Below are 15399 nucleotides of genomic sequence, written 5' to 3'. Positions count from 1 at the left end.
ACTTAGTTGGTGGTACTTTGTTAGAGCAGCCTTAGCAAACAAACACCAGTAGTTACCCCCCAAACCAAAGAGAACAGGCACACCCCTACCTCCCGTTGGCAAAACCTCAGAAGGGGTCAGTCTTTGGAGTGTCATCAAAGCCCTTCCCAACCCCACAGACTGGCCAAAGTCTACCTTCATCCCCCACCTCCAATACGGCAATTGACTGACACTCTTATTCTTGACTCTTATTAACGCAGACTTTGGGAGAATCACTGCTGGTAGTTACTGCAGATTATTAAAGGCTGTATCCTGGGAGAACCCCTGAGCCATTCCTTCCCTGCACATCACATAGCCCAGGAATTGCAACAGGCCAACAGCACCCATGAAGGGTCCTGCTTCATAGCTCTGAAAATACTGCTCAGTGGAATCAACTGAGGAAGCACCTCAGGAAGCACCTTTTTCTTTCCTTTAGGCATAAATATCCTTTCGTAATTAGGTACCACCAAATTAATCTGTTTTGTAGTTTTATTAACCCTTACTATATTCTGTATTAAAGCAAGCACACCTATATAAAGTTTACGAAGCAATTACAGTAACGTTTTAGGTTTTATGTTTCAAGTGAGCTATATAAATCACACACTTTAGGTCATTAAACAAAAACCTATTCTAGCTTTTCTTACTGTAAAGAAACTCCAAAGCTCTATGTGGATGAGTTTGTACAGGTCTTAATAGTTGACAGAAAATGGAATTCTAAAATTGTACAGGCTTCTTTGCTCATCGTTCTGCTTTTACCTTTTACCCCGTCCCTTCCAACCCCTCCCCATCCCATCCCATCGTCAGAGAGGAAGGGAGAGGGAGAGAGAGAAAAAGAGCAGGGGAATGAAGCTTCTTTCTCCTTCCTTATCTGGGTTGCTTCATTTACAAGAGCCATGGGGCAGACAGTGATGGCATGAGAGGCTGTAGCGTGGGAACGGCAGCGGCAGAGTAGCTGCGTTGTCCTACAGGGCCAGGGCCAGGGGAAGGGGTGCACGAGCCATGGCCTAACCCTGCGACTTCAGGGATTCATGATAGGTTCATGTAGTCTAACGGTATCACATGTCTCTTGTTTATAGCTAGTTCTTCATTAGATGGTGGGATCCTAGAAGATAAGCAGCATTCTTTCATTACGTGCCCAGCCCCTGGGAAAAGGGCAGACTCAAACTTCGGTTGAGTGACAGAATTCCGATCCAAAACGGATGCCTACAAGTAAATTTTTAGACTATAAACCATTCCTAAGGACCATCTATTCCTTTTTTTTAATTTTAAAAATATTTTATTTATTTATTTATGTATGTATTTATTTATTTATTTTTAGAGAGGGGGGAAGGAAAGGAGAAAGAGAGGCAGAGAAACATCAGTGTGTGGTTGCCTTTCGCCTGGCCCCCACTGGGGACCTGGCCTGTAACCGAGGCATGTGCCCTGCCTGGGAATCGAACTGGTGACCCTTTGGTTCACAGCCCATGCTCAATCCACTGAGCTACACCAGCCAGGGCCCATCTATTCCTTTTTAATAATGGAAAGTATAACACAATTAAAACTGAGAGAAAAACAACTCAGAAAAATAACACGGCCTTTAGACTTTTTATTGAAATCTTAGTTCTACTTATTTGCTAATTAGTGTGAAGCTGGACATTTTATTTATTGTCTCTGGCCTCAGTTCTACCTGTAGGATGGTAGTTACCTACCTTGTCAGGTTGTGAGGAAGAAATGAAAATACACCATGTCAACAGCACTCAAATGGAAAATAAAGATAATGAGGGTTTCTATTCAAAAGCTTGTCTGCTGCCAAGCACCCAATTCTTCCAACTCTAAAACTAGGGGTGTGTGACACCCCACGTTCCACAGACTCACTGCCTGGCAGAAACACAAAGGTCAGGCTAAGGTCTAAGGAGTGTAGGTCCTGAAAATCAATTCCTAACACATGAGCTTGATGATGAAGGGCAAACATCCCAAGGGCCACCACAGGTGGCATGTGGATTTTTACAAAAGAACAGATTTGTTTGGGTTTAGTGTTCAATCGGCTGGAATAAAGCAGGCCAGGAAGAAAGAGGTGTGAACAGCTGCTGAGGTGCAGCTCAGTGGGTGCACTCCGGACCACCCACTCTTTTGCAGGTATTAGTATTCAGGAAGAACAGAGGCGGTTGGTCCTTCTGTCGCCAGGGTTTCCATCAATCTGCATTCGGGTGGGATGGGATGGGAGTAATAGACAGAAAACTGTACTTGAAAAATAATTAAATAAAAAAATTGGGAAAAAAAGAAAACTAAAAAAATAAAATAAAATAAAATAAAATTTTTCAATTTAAAAAAAATCTGCATTCGGGCTTCTTGCCCAGAGCAGACCTTTCACCCATTTCCTCCCTGCTCCCAAGCTCCTCTTCTGCCCTGAGTGCTGGCTCCAGTGCTCCTCCCTCCTCTATCACTTAACGTGCCCAAGGCAAGGCCTCACCACCCTCAGCTTGTCCCATACCTGGCTCTCAGACCCCGCGAGAGCACTATGTCCAAGATGAACTCATCTGACCGAACGTGCACTTCCACTCCCACTTTCCCTCGGCAGCCAGGTCACGGCACGCTTCGTTCCCCCGGGCGCTTCACAGATAGCCCACACTCCTGCGGGACCGGGGCTTCGACTTGCTCACTCCTGCAGCTCCAGTGCTAGAAGGCCTGGTGCGCTGCAGACAGGCGCTGGGCAAGTATTTGTGGGGTGCCCAGGCTGGGGACCACAAAAGCTCTCATGTGTCCTCTCCAGTGGCACCCGCCAGCCACAACAGAGCCTCATCTTGCTAACGACCCTTTGTCATCCTTCTCTTTCACCAATGGCTTCCCCAGCAATCCATCTAATAAAATGACACGTTATTTTTCACATTTAAATCTTCAGAAATAGTAAGGAGCCTAAGTTTGATACAGCTTTTTACACACCCCAATAATTCTCCCGTGTTCAATAAGTAGAAAAAGGGAACAGAAAGTCAGAATTGGATATAGAATTCAATTTTTTTTCTTTCAAAGACACATTTTATACAATTTTCAACATTTATATTTTCAAACAAAATGAGCCAAAAATACACCGAGCGCTAAAAAAATCAAAACAGAAGTAATACAATTTTAATTTCAATATTTTAAAATACAGAAATTGGAAAGTAAGGATACCAAATACAACTTTAAACAAGTCACTTGTCCTCCCCTCTAATAACCAATATAAGCTATTTAAAGACTTACAAATTTAAAACAGAAGCAAAATAAATACTGTACACTTTCCCTGCCTGCAGGCAAAAGATGGGAAATACTGTTACGAATTGAAAAAAATGCTCTTAAAGCTTCAGCACCCCACTTCCCAGCCACACCCCACTCTGCAGTCACACCGTGTGCTTCTGTATTCAAAGGACACACGTGCGCACACACGCGGACTGCCTACACAAACAGACAAGTCACTACTCTGCAGACACCCCAAATAAGAGAGGGTAACAGTCCCCGTGGACCACGGGCATTGAAAATCAGTTAAGGAAAGTCGGTCAGGCTACCAAACATCACTACAAAACTAATAAATACCATAGCCAACAACTGTCCCCTTTTCAAATGTCACAGATTGGGAACCCCTAAAATCAGCACTACCCCGCTGTATCACCTCCCTCTACCCCCATCCCCCCGCAAAAAAACCTGCTGAAGCACTGGCAAAGTTAGACATTTCACAGTAAATGTGAACATTCCTATTATATAATCTCTTGAAATGAACCTTTCACCCTCTTTCCACAGCATGAAACTGTTATGGCTTCATTTATATTAAAAGTAGAAAAGTCTTTTGGGAAGGAAACACAGTCTGCGGAGGTGCGCGTGTATTTCCCGATCAGTGCTATTTCTTACCTGACAGCCGCGTGACCTGCGTTTGCAGTCAGGAGCTGTTTTGGAAAAACTGAGGTTATAGATTTTGATTCAGTCTAACCATAAATGTAAGGCCCTTAGTTTGGTTTAGGTTTCTTTTGCAAGATAAAATAACCTCGGGGTTCACGTAGCAAGTGGCCCCTCAGGTCCCTGACTATAATGTGGAAGTTATATGCATGCTTTGTAAAAATAAGAGGTTACTTATGAGTCTTCGGGGGAAGAAATGACTCTAGGCAAAGAATGAATTCCTCACTACATATCCACTTAATGCTGATAACTGTTACCAACCAAAACCTACCACAGAAATATGAGTATGTCCCGGTTATTTTATTCCTGCAAAATATTATATATTCCAGCACTTATGATCATTGTTTTGGTGAAAAGTATCAGGGGGAAATAGCTGACATTTTGAAAAGGAAATGGCCAAACTAAAAGTGAGCGGAGAAAAGATTTATCTGTATGATTAAGTTCCACTTAGGACTGCTTTCTGAAATAAGGAAAAGTGAGTTCAGAATGTCACTGGTCTTGCATAGGTAAGCTACTTGGAGGTCAAGGGCTACGTGGTAGCCAGGGTTTCTTAGTGAAATAGTGCAGAGCAGATCAGCGTGTTGGAAGAATCACTGAATACAGTTTCAAAAGGGGGTTAACAAAAACTTGGATCTTGCACTTGTTAAGTCAAAGCTTCAGGGCACTAGAGAGGGCACCGACGGGGAGAGGGAGGCTCTGCACAGGTAAGGAAGTGCTGTCTCCCACTGTCCATCAGAGAGGAAAACAGCACTAAACAAGAAAACCACAGTCAAACACGATCAGCTAACTGCTTTGGAAATAGGCATTTGCTTCTTCGTGAGTTTCGTTTTTAAAATTCCGCTTAGGTAAGGGATATAAAATATTGGACTTTTATGGCACGGTGCTCACTGACTGAGGAACAAAATAAGGGCAGGGTTTTTCATAAGGCTACAGTAGGAAAATTACTTTAGTCCAACAGCAATGTAGTGAGTATATTTCCTTTCCTTTCTTTCCACCTGGTTTCTAGTAAGCACAGCAACATCATGCACCCCAGGAGAGAGGAGGCTGCGCAGCGTCACGGAGCAGGGGCTGCGGCAGGAAGCGCCGCACCAGAAGTCTAGGATCCACTGTGACCCCAGGCAAATCACTGCCCCATCTGGGTTTTGTCTCTTATCTGCCAGCAGCACATTTTTCCCTAGTGATCTGATGCTCAGCCTTCTCCAGGTTCCTTTAGATGAAGGTCTAGAGCATCTGCAGACGACTAGTGATCTTTAGCTTCTCTTTTTGGAGGGAGCAATCAGCTTAAAACTTCATCAGTAAAGTAAATTTTTGAAAAATTTTCAGACGGGTATCATTAAGCTTTCACCTCAATGTGAAATCATAAAATGCTGACACACTGCAATGGTTACCCCTGGCAGTGGGACACTGGCCGTGCAGTTACTCATGAACTCTTTGGGGAACGTCTTGTTACTACAGAAAGCATCTCTTAAGAAAAGTGAAAAGAATCTTCCCCTTCGAGGATGTTCCATCCTGTCTCCCTTCCTACGCTACCACAGCGGTTTCTCTCTCCGCCCAGCAAGCCAGGCCGGTCAGCCACACCGAGCTGTCTTCGCACCTCCCCGTCTCCAGATCCACCTTGTTTTACCCGCTGGGTCCAGGGGTTGGTGCTAAATCATTTTAACGCCACAGCTCATTTTACCTTTATCTGGTGCCTGAAGAGTAAGCAGACTGTGGAGCAGTACCATCCTAATTCCTTTCTGAGAAAAACCTCAAACTATCTTCCAATTCTCGTAAGTCATCTTAATGATCACTTGAGGATAACGATTACTTCATTGAGGACAAACATTATCACTCTTATCTATAAACTATTTCACTTTTCTTTCACTTCAAGCACTAATTTTGATAATAGTTCAGCACCTTGTTAGAGAGTCTTCTTGTTAGAGATTTTTTTAGGTAGCATGCTCTGGGCATATATTTGATATGAAACAAATTTTATGAGAAATAACAGTTTTAATTTAAAAATGCATATAAATGTGCATTTGTTAATTATCAGTTGTAACTTAACTAATGATACATTAACTGCAAGTATGAAGTGTTAATAGATTAAGGAATGCTTTTCTATGTTTTTCTTAACTGCATTTTTTTATCCAAAATAACAAATGAGAAAACTAAGACTCAGAAAGAGTAAGTGACTTATTCAAGGTCACACAGCTGATATAAAAATGGCAGAACTTGGACAAAAATCCAGGTCTTCTGTTCCCTCCAGGCTCAGCCACGACCCTCTACTGCCAACATTTAGTTATTAACCTTTAAGTTGTTCTTTAAATTTTAAAAATTAAAAAATTTTTACTTCCACTTCTACATAGCACAGTATATCTCAGTTGAAACTAATGAAGTTATGCTTTCTAAAAATGAACAGGCCCTCTTTTGCTTAAGTTCACTTAGAAGTTAAAATAATACTGCCTATTTCCTGGAGAAGATACGGGCAAGGGCAGAGACCACACTTCAACTTGACATTTCCCTACAGTACGAAGTGGTGCTGGGCACAAAGTAGGTGTTTGATAAATACCTGCGCATCTCATAAGAATAAATACAGTAGAGTTCATTAAAAAGGCAATCATTGGAATTATTAAAAAACAGAACAGTATTCAAGGTAAGTATTTAAGTAGTAATAAAGGTGGGCTTGTTTCTGAGTTTATAAGATTTCAGTCAGAATTTTCAGTTTTGTAGGCTTTAAAAATTAACTGATGCTTATGAAGTTCACTGCATTTCTAGGATACTAAACTACTACAATTCATTAATAGCTTTGTACTGTTTACATCATTAATCAATACTGGAGCATTATCTTGTGTGACATTGTGAATTACAGTACAGTGGATAGTAGGTTAACAGAAGTTGCTTATTGGAATCAAGACAGGAAAATTATTATCTACTATTACAGTTCATATGGCATACATTAAATCATAATTGTTTTACATATTCGTATTTGTTTATAACTAGCTAAATGCCACCACTGCTGCCTTCCCAAGCGGCAGTATCCTCATCTGTGCAGTAGTATCGTTCATAAATGAGACCGAGGGAAAGACAGGAAGCTGCAGAGTCCAGATACTGGCGGCACGAACCTCAAGGTTCAGTCATTTCCATGAGATACAGGGATGCACCGGAGCCAGTAACTGTATGAGACTAGGGAAGTCACTGGGCCTCGGTCAAGGCCACCTCAGCCCCCAACCGCTGCGGAAAGGAGCAGGTCCGAGTTAATGCTGGGTGAGAGATAGTGTCAAGGACGGTCAGTGGGGACTGAATTTTTACCAATTCAGAAAAAGATACATGTATTCTTTTGTTTTAGTGGTTATCTTTATTACCTTACTGAAAGCTTTTTTTTTTTTGACTTAGCCAGTTCAGGGGCTAAAATGTCCAAAAATGAATCCACAGCACCCTTACTTACAGGTTCCGCATGCTGTCTACTTCAAATTAGTATTTACTGGCCTGAGTACAGCAGCTGAACACTGGCCACAATTTTTAACTCATAAAAATAAATTGTTTTATTTTCATTTTTATGGATGGAGAAAAAAATAGGGTGGTTAAAAACACTGATACCTGTGAAAAATGTAAGGAAAACAAAAAAATGGACCCAGATCACCATCTGACTGAAAAATAAATTTTAGCTCTTATTTCTTAAACCAAAACAAAAACATATTCTATAAACACAAAAATGGTGTCTGCAGAAACCCAAAATGTCACAGTAACAGACTGTGTGGGGAAGGTGGGAGAATGAGTCAAACCCAGATTCTGCCGTTGTGAGATCCAGTCACCACACAGCTGACTGTGCCCACCCGCTGACCGGTTTCCGCACAGTGCAGAGAGTTTAAGGGGGCCGCTCACAGCTAGGATTTCTGTACAAATGATTCCTGACGCCCAGACAGGACCTAGACTTTGATCCAGTTGCTTGGACCAAAAAGGCTATTTCATATTTATTCCATGAAATATTGGAATGAAGACTGAATAAGAAATATCTCTTTGAAAGTACACATTTGAATGCAATTGTGAAAAATGATGCTCTAGTTTTTTTTCCTTAACACTACAAATGATATTTAATATAGAAGAGAAAGTCCTGCTACTTGCTGAGTAAAAAAAAGAATATCCATAATATGGCCATATTTATTCTCCATAAAAATAAATTTGATCTTACTTACCTATATTTCCTTTGTAGGAACTTGTAATGCTCTATTGTCAGAATCGGCAATCTCTCCACCGTCTGCCCCACCCCCCGAAATCACTTATTTTCAAGCCACGTGAGAGAAAAAGGAAAAATATTCGCTATTATTACCAACTGACATTTAGTAAAAATTGTGCCTAAAGGAGATACACGATAACTTCAAAGGTCACCCACTGAACTCAATATGCACCGGCTAAGTTAGGACAGGAGGAAGAAACTGCAAGAAGCACCCATTTTACTCCAAATCCATGTCTTAAATAATTCTTCAGAAGGTTAAGAAATAAACTAAACACACACACACACACCCCAAAAGATCTACTCCAACTGTTCGATTCTACACAATTAGTATAATATAGGCCTATTATATTACGGCTTATTATGTAGAGTTGAATAGACTAAGTCAAATCTTATTTTCCAACAAATCAGGTACACAGAACAAACGTGTCATAAAATATAACCTTTGTGGCAAGTGTTGGTCCTGCCCCCCAACACCAGCAGTTTGAAGAAGGCCCTCTGTAGTTACAAATGCATTTGAAAAACAAGAAGTACGACAATTTAACCAAACTTAGAATACTCTTCCCACAAACAGGAGAAAGATATTAAAGCTGTTCTCTTTGGGACCCAGATCACCAGCAAAAATGAAAATGCAAGAAGCCTTTTTGATATTTAGAAAAAAAACTGCAATGTCCAACGAAATGAGAAATGTGGGTTTTTTTACACAGCTCTTACACGTCGCTGTGAAAGTGTTTCCCTGCAAAGAGAAGAGTCTTGTCCGGAGTGCAGAGGGGAAGGCGGGACAATAAGGTCATCAACCTGGATAACAGTATGCACCTTGGATGTTAGCAAAAGCGAAGCTAATAGCTTATAAAAAACATGAAATATATAAAATAAAATGATTTTCATATACATCTTAATTTAAAATAATTAATGCATCAAATCCCTGTTTAAGACTTTAACCTGAATATCAAATTTAAGAGTCTAGACTAGTTACTGTTACTGTGGCTCTTCCCCACATGTAACACCCATACTATCAAAAATAATTTAAAAACCTTCACATTCTTAAATCTAAATTAGTGAGATATTTCTCCAGAAATCTTCCAAATAAATAGCTTTAAAAAAGAAAGAATTTAAAAGCTGTTAACTTTAAAAAAAAATCTGTTAAATAAATTATTGATAATTCTTTACCCTACCACTGAAAATAAATCAAGATACTACCAACAACAAAATGAAATTCAAGCCCTGACAAGAGACCCTTTCAGTTCAAGGTCTCCTTTTAAGGTTCTACCCTCCTTCTTCCTCTCCCCCACCAGGTCCAAAATGGTTATTGCTGAGTGGGTGTGGCACAGTGAAATTGCAGCATCAGGTTCGACTTGTTCTTCAGGCAGTGTTCTCCGCCGGACGCGCACAGCGGAAGCTCCAGGCTCCCGCGCCCCCGAGACCGGTCTCCAAAGGGAGAGTGACCCCCACAGCAGCTGCGTCACACAAAAAAACGTGCGTGGCCATTTCTGTTCAACTTAAGGATCTTCCCAAGACGCTGCTTGGCTGTCGCCATTCCTTTTTTTGGACGTTTACCTATAAAACACCAACAATCGTGTAAATAATGATGAAGTTATACTGGGCCCCCAAGACCTGGAAGACTCAAAGGGAGGGCTGTGTAGTAAGCAAGTCTCTCACGTGTTCTGAATGGGCCACGCCACACTCCTGGAACTCCGCCACTTAAACCCCGAGGCCTCCTCACGGGAGGGATAAGGCCCACCTCCCTCCCAGGACCCCGACGGCCCTCTCAGTCTGACCCCCACCCATCTCTGCCCCATCTGTCCCTCGGCAGCGTGAACCAGACGAAGTGCTGTTTCTCCCCTTCGTGCCGAGGGTCTTACTATTTCCTTCCCTCTGACACTATCATGTGGCCTCCCCCAGCTCTGCACAGCTAACCCTCTACCGTCTCTCTCAGGATCTACCCCCTCCTCCCGAAAGCCATTCCCGATCCTTGGGTGACTCGGTAGCCTGCCGTCCTCACAGACACCTGTACACCTGTCATCACTGCGGTGTCCACAGTGCGTCGGGCCGTGAGCAACCTGAGTGCAGATGCTACCTCGGTCCGAACTGCCACAATCACCATTACACAGGGTCAGAATTACACTTAACCTACAAATGTGTAAAAGTTACCTTTTGTTGCCTGGTTGCTGATAGGTGGTGGGTTTGATGCAGGTCTCTTGGTGGGGTGAAGGGGCACTGAAAAGGAAGTTTCCCCAGCTGGCCTTTCTGGGCTTCCGCTGCCATTACTTATCTGGCCCGCCCCCGACGCCACGCTGGAATTCTGCATGTACTTCCCATTCTGAGGACCCGAGCCACTGCTGTCCACAGAACTCCTGCTTTGCACCTTCTGGCTGGTTTCTGATGAGCCTTCCTTTTTGATGCACTTCTGGCCTCTATTTAGATCCTAAAGAGTGAAAACAAGGCTGAATTATTAGGGTTCCTTTAAGATAAGTGATGCATTTAACTTCTCTATGCATGACCACGCCAAGAAAGAAAAGAAACAGACTACTGAACTTCGGGTTTTTTAAACATGTGGTAGCACAGACTACCCTTCATGATGGCCATCTCATTCCAAAACCTAGCAGCTCTGAAGGACTCAAGTCTTGAAGTTGCATCATAACTTAAGTCAAGAAGCAAGCCTTATATGTGAACGGGAGTAGGGGGAGGGCAAAGGCAGAGAAAAGAGAGAGAGGAGAAAGGAGCAGGAGGAGAGAACATGAATGTAATTTCAACAAGCCATCCTAAACTCAGTGAGCCTGTGCTGTGGAAGGAAGCCAAGGCAGGAGGTGCAGACCTACTGCTTCCTCAGCATGTCACAGCCCCCACACACCTCTCATGATGTAACTCACTATCTTTTTACTTTTTTAATTCGCACCCAAGGACATGATTTCGTTGACTGGAGAGGAAGGGACACACATTAACAGAGAGAGAGACATCAATGTGAGTGAGAAACATCGATTGGCTGCCCCCCGTACGCACCCTGCCCAGGACTCGAACCCAAAACCTAGGTATGCGCCCTGACTGGGGATCAAAACCACACCTTTTGGTGCGTGGGATGATGCTCCGACTGAACCGCCCAGCCAGGGCACACATTATCTCTTTCAGAGGTTACTTCTGCAAGGGTCATCTCTACTGTATTTAAACTATTTGCTAAAAAAACAAACAAATTCCCTAGATCCTGAGCCCTAAATCTGGTTTTTCTGTAATAATTTTTCCTTCAGTCTCTTCAGATTATTAAGTGAACTGTCAGGAAACAAACAAACAATGCTATTGATTCAGTGGGTCTTGAAATCAACACAGAGGGTCATGACCAGAATTAAACAGAAAGAAAAAGGCAGACAGGAAAAGAAAGAGCCTACTGCACGGGTGAAGTTTCACAAAACTAGTTTTAACTATGTGTGTGATATAAAATATATCTCTGATTCTTCTTGTAACCTTATTTTCTGTATATCTCCGATTCTGTGGTGGTCAAAAAAGTTTTAAAAATAGCATTGAACACAGATGTGCTCTAAATAAGTCTTGCAAACATGCTTGCGCATCAAGAGACCCTTACAATTCGACATGCCTCTAAAATCTCTCTCCATTAAAACAAGAGATATTTGTCTCTAAGGGGATCATGCTAATCATCTATCTTGTTTTTTCTTTAAATCTTCACCCAAAGATATGTTTACTGATGAGAGACAGAGAGCGAGCACGTGCACGAAACAGCGACCCAGTCGCCTGCCTCCTGTACGTGGATCGAACCAACAACCTACCTATGTGTATCTTCTACTTCTTTATTTCCAAAGACAACTACAAAACCAACAGTTAGATTTAAGTAACAGCTTACTTCTAATACTGACCCCTACAGTGAAGTTACGAACTGCACGCAGCTGCAGTGAGGCACTATAAAATCATGCAGTGAATAACTGAATTGTAACAGTTAAGGGATTTTGTACTTGACTCTGGAGCGTATTTTTCTATTAAAAGAAACTACTACTGACAAAACTTTATCTTAAAGAATAACTTGGGAGACTTCCGGGCCAAGATGGAGGCCTAGGTGGAAACACTGTGCCTCCTCGCACAACCAAGTTTAAAGACAACAAAGTTTTAGTAACAAAAATGCAACCAAAATACAAAAAACTGCACTGTACTAAAGTCTGACAACAATGAACCATTCATCCAAACCAGTAGGAGGGGCGGGGTCAGCAACTGGCGGAGAGGGGTCCGGGCAGGAAAAAGCAGTCGGACCAACCCAGGCGCATAGGCGGTGGTTGGTGGATCCCGGGCATGGGGTGGCAACAGGCACACCCAGTGAGGGTGCAAGGCGGCTGGCTGACTGCAGTCACACATTCACATGCAGATAAACCAGGCAAAGGAGTGAGCAGTGGGACAGACCGCTAGGGCTGGGGCCCCAGCAATGGGAATTAAAGCCTAAAAGCACCAATTGGAAAAACTTCTGGGATCGAGGTGCCGGGAGAAGCTCCCAGGCTCACAGAGAATTTGTTGGAGAGACCCACAGGGTCCTGGAGGGTGCACAGGCCCACACACCTGGGAGCCAGCACCAGGGGGGCCAGGTTTGCTTGCGGGAAACTGCAGAAGAGACCGAAATCCTAGAGAGAGTAAGCAAATGCCATTACCCCTCTCTGACCCTGCCCCCCAAAACAGCATCACAACCCAGCCACTGGGTCACCCCGCCCTGGTAAATACCTAAGGTTCTGTCCCTCATACATAACAGGCTCAAACAGACCAAAACCTTATGGCTCAAGCAGAAAAAGACCTCAAAGCCCCAGAGCCAATACTTCTAAGCGACCAAGAGATAGCCAACCTATCAGATGCACAGTTCCAAACACTGGTGATCAGGATGCTCACAGAACTGGTTGATGTTAGTCACAAATTAGAGGAACAAATGAAGACTACACTAATTGAAATGAAGGGAAATGCACAGAAAACCAATAGTGATGGAAAGGAAACTGGGACTCAAATCAAGGGAGTGGACCAGAAGGAAGAAAAAAAAGACCAAACAGAAAAGAATGAAGAAACAAGAATTCAAAAAAAAAAAAATGAGGAGAGGCTTAGTAACCTCCAGGACATCTTTAAACATTCCAACATTGGAATTATACGGGTACCAGAAGGGGAAGAGGAAGAGCAACAAGTAGAAACCTTATTTGAACAAATAATAAAGGAGAACTTCCCCAATCTGGCAAAGGCAATAGACTTCCAGGAAATACAGGAAGCTCAGAGAGTCCCAAAGAAGTTGGACCCAAGGAGGAACACACCAAGGCACATCATAATTACATTAGCCAAGATTAAAATGAAGGAGAGAATCCTAGAAGCAGCAAGAGATAAGGGGACAGTCACCTACAAAGGAGTTCCCATCAGACTGTCAGTGGATTTCTCAAAAGAGACCTTATAGGCAAGAAGGGGCTGGAAAGAAGTATTCCAAGTCATGAAATCCAAAGACCTACAGCCAAGATTGCTCTATTCAGCAAAGCTTTCATTTAGAATGGAAGGGCAGACAAAGTGCTTCTCAGATAAGGTCAAATTCAAGGAGTTCATCATCACCAAGCCCTTACTGTATGAAATGTTAAAGGGACTTATCTAAGAAAAAGAAGATGAAAAATATGAACAGTGAAAGGACAGCAAATTCACAATTATTAACAACCACACCTAAAACAAAAGCAAACCAAGAGGACAGCTAGATCAGGAGCAGAACCATAGAAATGGAGATCACATGGAGGGTTAGCAATAGGGGAGTGGGAGGAGGAGAAGTGGGGAGAAGGTACAGAGAATAAGTAGCATAGACAGTAGGTAGAAAATAGACAGGGGGGAGGGCAAGAATAGTATGGGAAATATAGAATCTAAAGAACTTGTCACACATGGACATAAACTAAAGGGGTGGTGGTGGGGGAAGGGTGTGCAGGGTGGAGGGGAGTGAAGGGGGGGAAATGAGACAACTGTAATGGCATAATCAATAAAAAGAAAAAAAATTTTAAAAAGAATAACTTGGCTCTTTTTCTTATTGTAAAAGCAAGTGGTAAATATTTAGAAAATACAGACAAGCCAAGTGAAGAAAATTAAAAAAAACACCCGTAATGCTACTCCTCAGAGTATGCTTGGGGTCTAGGAGGTTTGGGGACCCCACGCTGCCACATGAGAATTTTGATTCTTTCTTTAGCTGTCATTTTCCAAGGTTTGCAGCAAAAGGTCACCTTGATTTCCTTGCCTGGTGCTGTTGGTACCAGTTTTGCTTTTTTAAAAAGCTAGTTTGGGTTCACTTTGTTTGATATGAGCATCCGTTTGCTGGGCCCCTAAGACACAAAGTGTCTTCTCTCTTGGAGTCAATAAGTGGTCTGGGGGGAGGGGGCACAAATCAGAAGAAAATGTCAGCAGAAGTCAGTATTCATTCATAAGGACCATTTTTCCAGGAAGAGAATCTATCACTTGCCTCAAATTCCCAAAGAAATGGAGCATCTAAAAATGTTCAAGCAACAATGTCAGAGATTACAAAGAGACGCTCTGGCGCTTTTCTTCCCTTTCATTCTAACGGGACGTAACCTAAAGGTGCAGCAGTCAGTACTGTCTAACTGCTTCCTTGAATAAACTCTTCTCTTCCAGATCATGGTCTATGCATGCTCTTTGTATTAGTCATTATATCAGAATCTCTGGAAATGAACAGTTGTTCAAATGTGCATTTAGTTGTAGCTTTTTACCTTCCCAGACCTAGTAGTTGGTCACTAGTTGCAGTTAAAACAAACGAACAAAAAAACAGAGTTAATGACGTTAATGACAATTCCAAATCTCCTTTTAATGTTTCAAACCTTGAATATACCTGAAGATTAAATCTGGAAGATGTACCAAATTGTTTAGTCCAGGAAGAAGCACTCAGGTCCTGCTCTTCGGTCTTGACATGGTGTCCTAAGGGGAAGTTTTAATTAAATTATCTTCACACAAACTTGATCTTACAGAACAAAGTTAGCCAAATGTTTAAAATTGAAAGCTAACTGTTGGCATTTTATTAAAAATGGAGTATGTTAATTCTTTAAATATTTATTCATATATGTTCACTACATTTCTTTCCCTCTCAAAAACAAAATAGTCACCAGCTCACTATCTCACACGTTAATTCTTTCAATTCTCTCAAAGGCTGTCTTTATACGACAGGTTTTATGCCTGATGCTCAAAGATCCTGAATGAAATTCCACAGCCATCTGTTGTAGACGTAAAACCAAATGCAGTGCCCACTCTGTAAAAATGATGTATTTTCC

At 42.2% G+C, this 15399-nt stretch overlaps 1 protein-coding gene across 1 annotated transcript in view; it reads right to left on the bottom strand.

Moving 5' to 3' along the window:
* Positions 1–5102: 5102 nt before the first annotated feature.
* Positions 5103–15399, bottom strand: part of KDM7A (lysine demethylase 7A) — a 72712-nt gene continuing 62415 nt past the window's right edge. The window contains exons 18-20 of the mRNA XM_037049075.1: positions 14964–15049; positions 10283–10556; positions 5103–9688 (exon numbers count right to left, since the gene is read on the bottom strand). Of these exons, the coding sequence (XP_036904970.1) occupies positions 9594–9688; positions 10283–10556; positions 14964–15049 (455 nt within the window). The 3' untranslated portion in view covers positions 5103–9593. The remainder of the gene's footprint in view (positions 9689–10282; positions 10557–14963; positions 15050–15399) is intronic.

This window comes from Sturnira hondurensis, unplaced genomic scaffold (assembly GCF_014824575.4).
Source record: "Sturnira hondurensis isolate 20B ecotype Veracruz unplaced genomic scaffold, ASM1482457v3 Scaffold0006437, whole genome shotgun sequence".
Classification (NCBI taxonomy): domain Eukaryota; kingdom Metazoa; phylum Chordata; class Mammalia; order Chiroptera; family Phyllostomidae; genus Sturnira; species Sturnira hondurensis.
The sequence above is the reverse complement of the archived record's forward strand: the minus strand, read 5'-3'. Positions and strand labels throughout refer to the sequence as shown.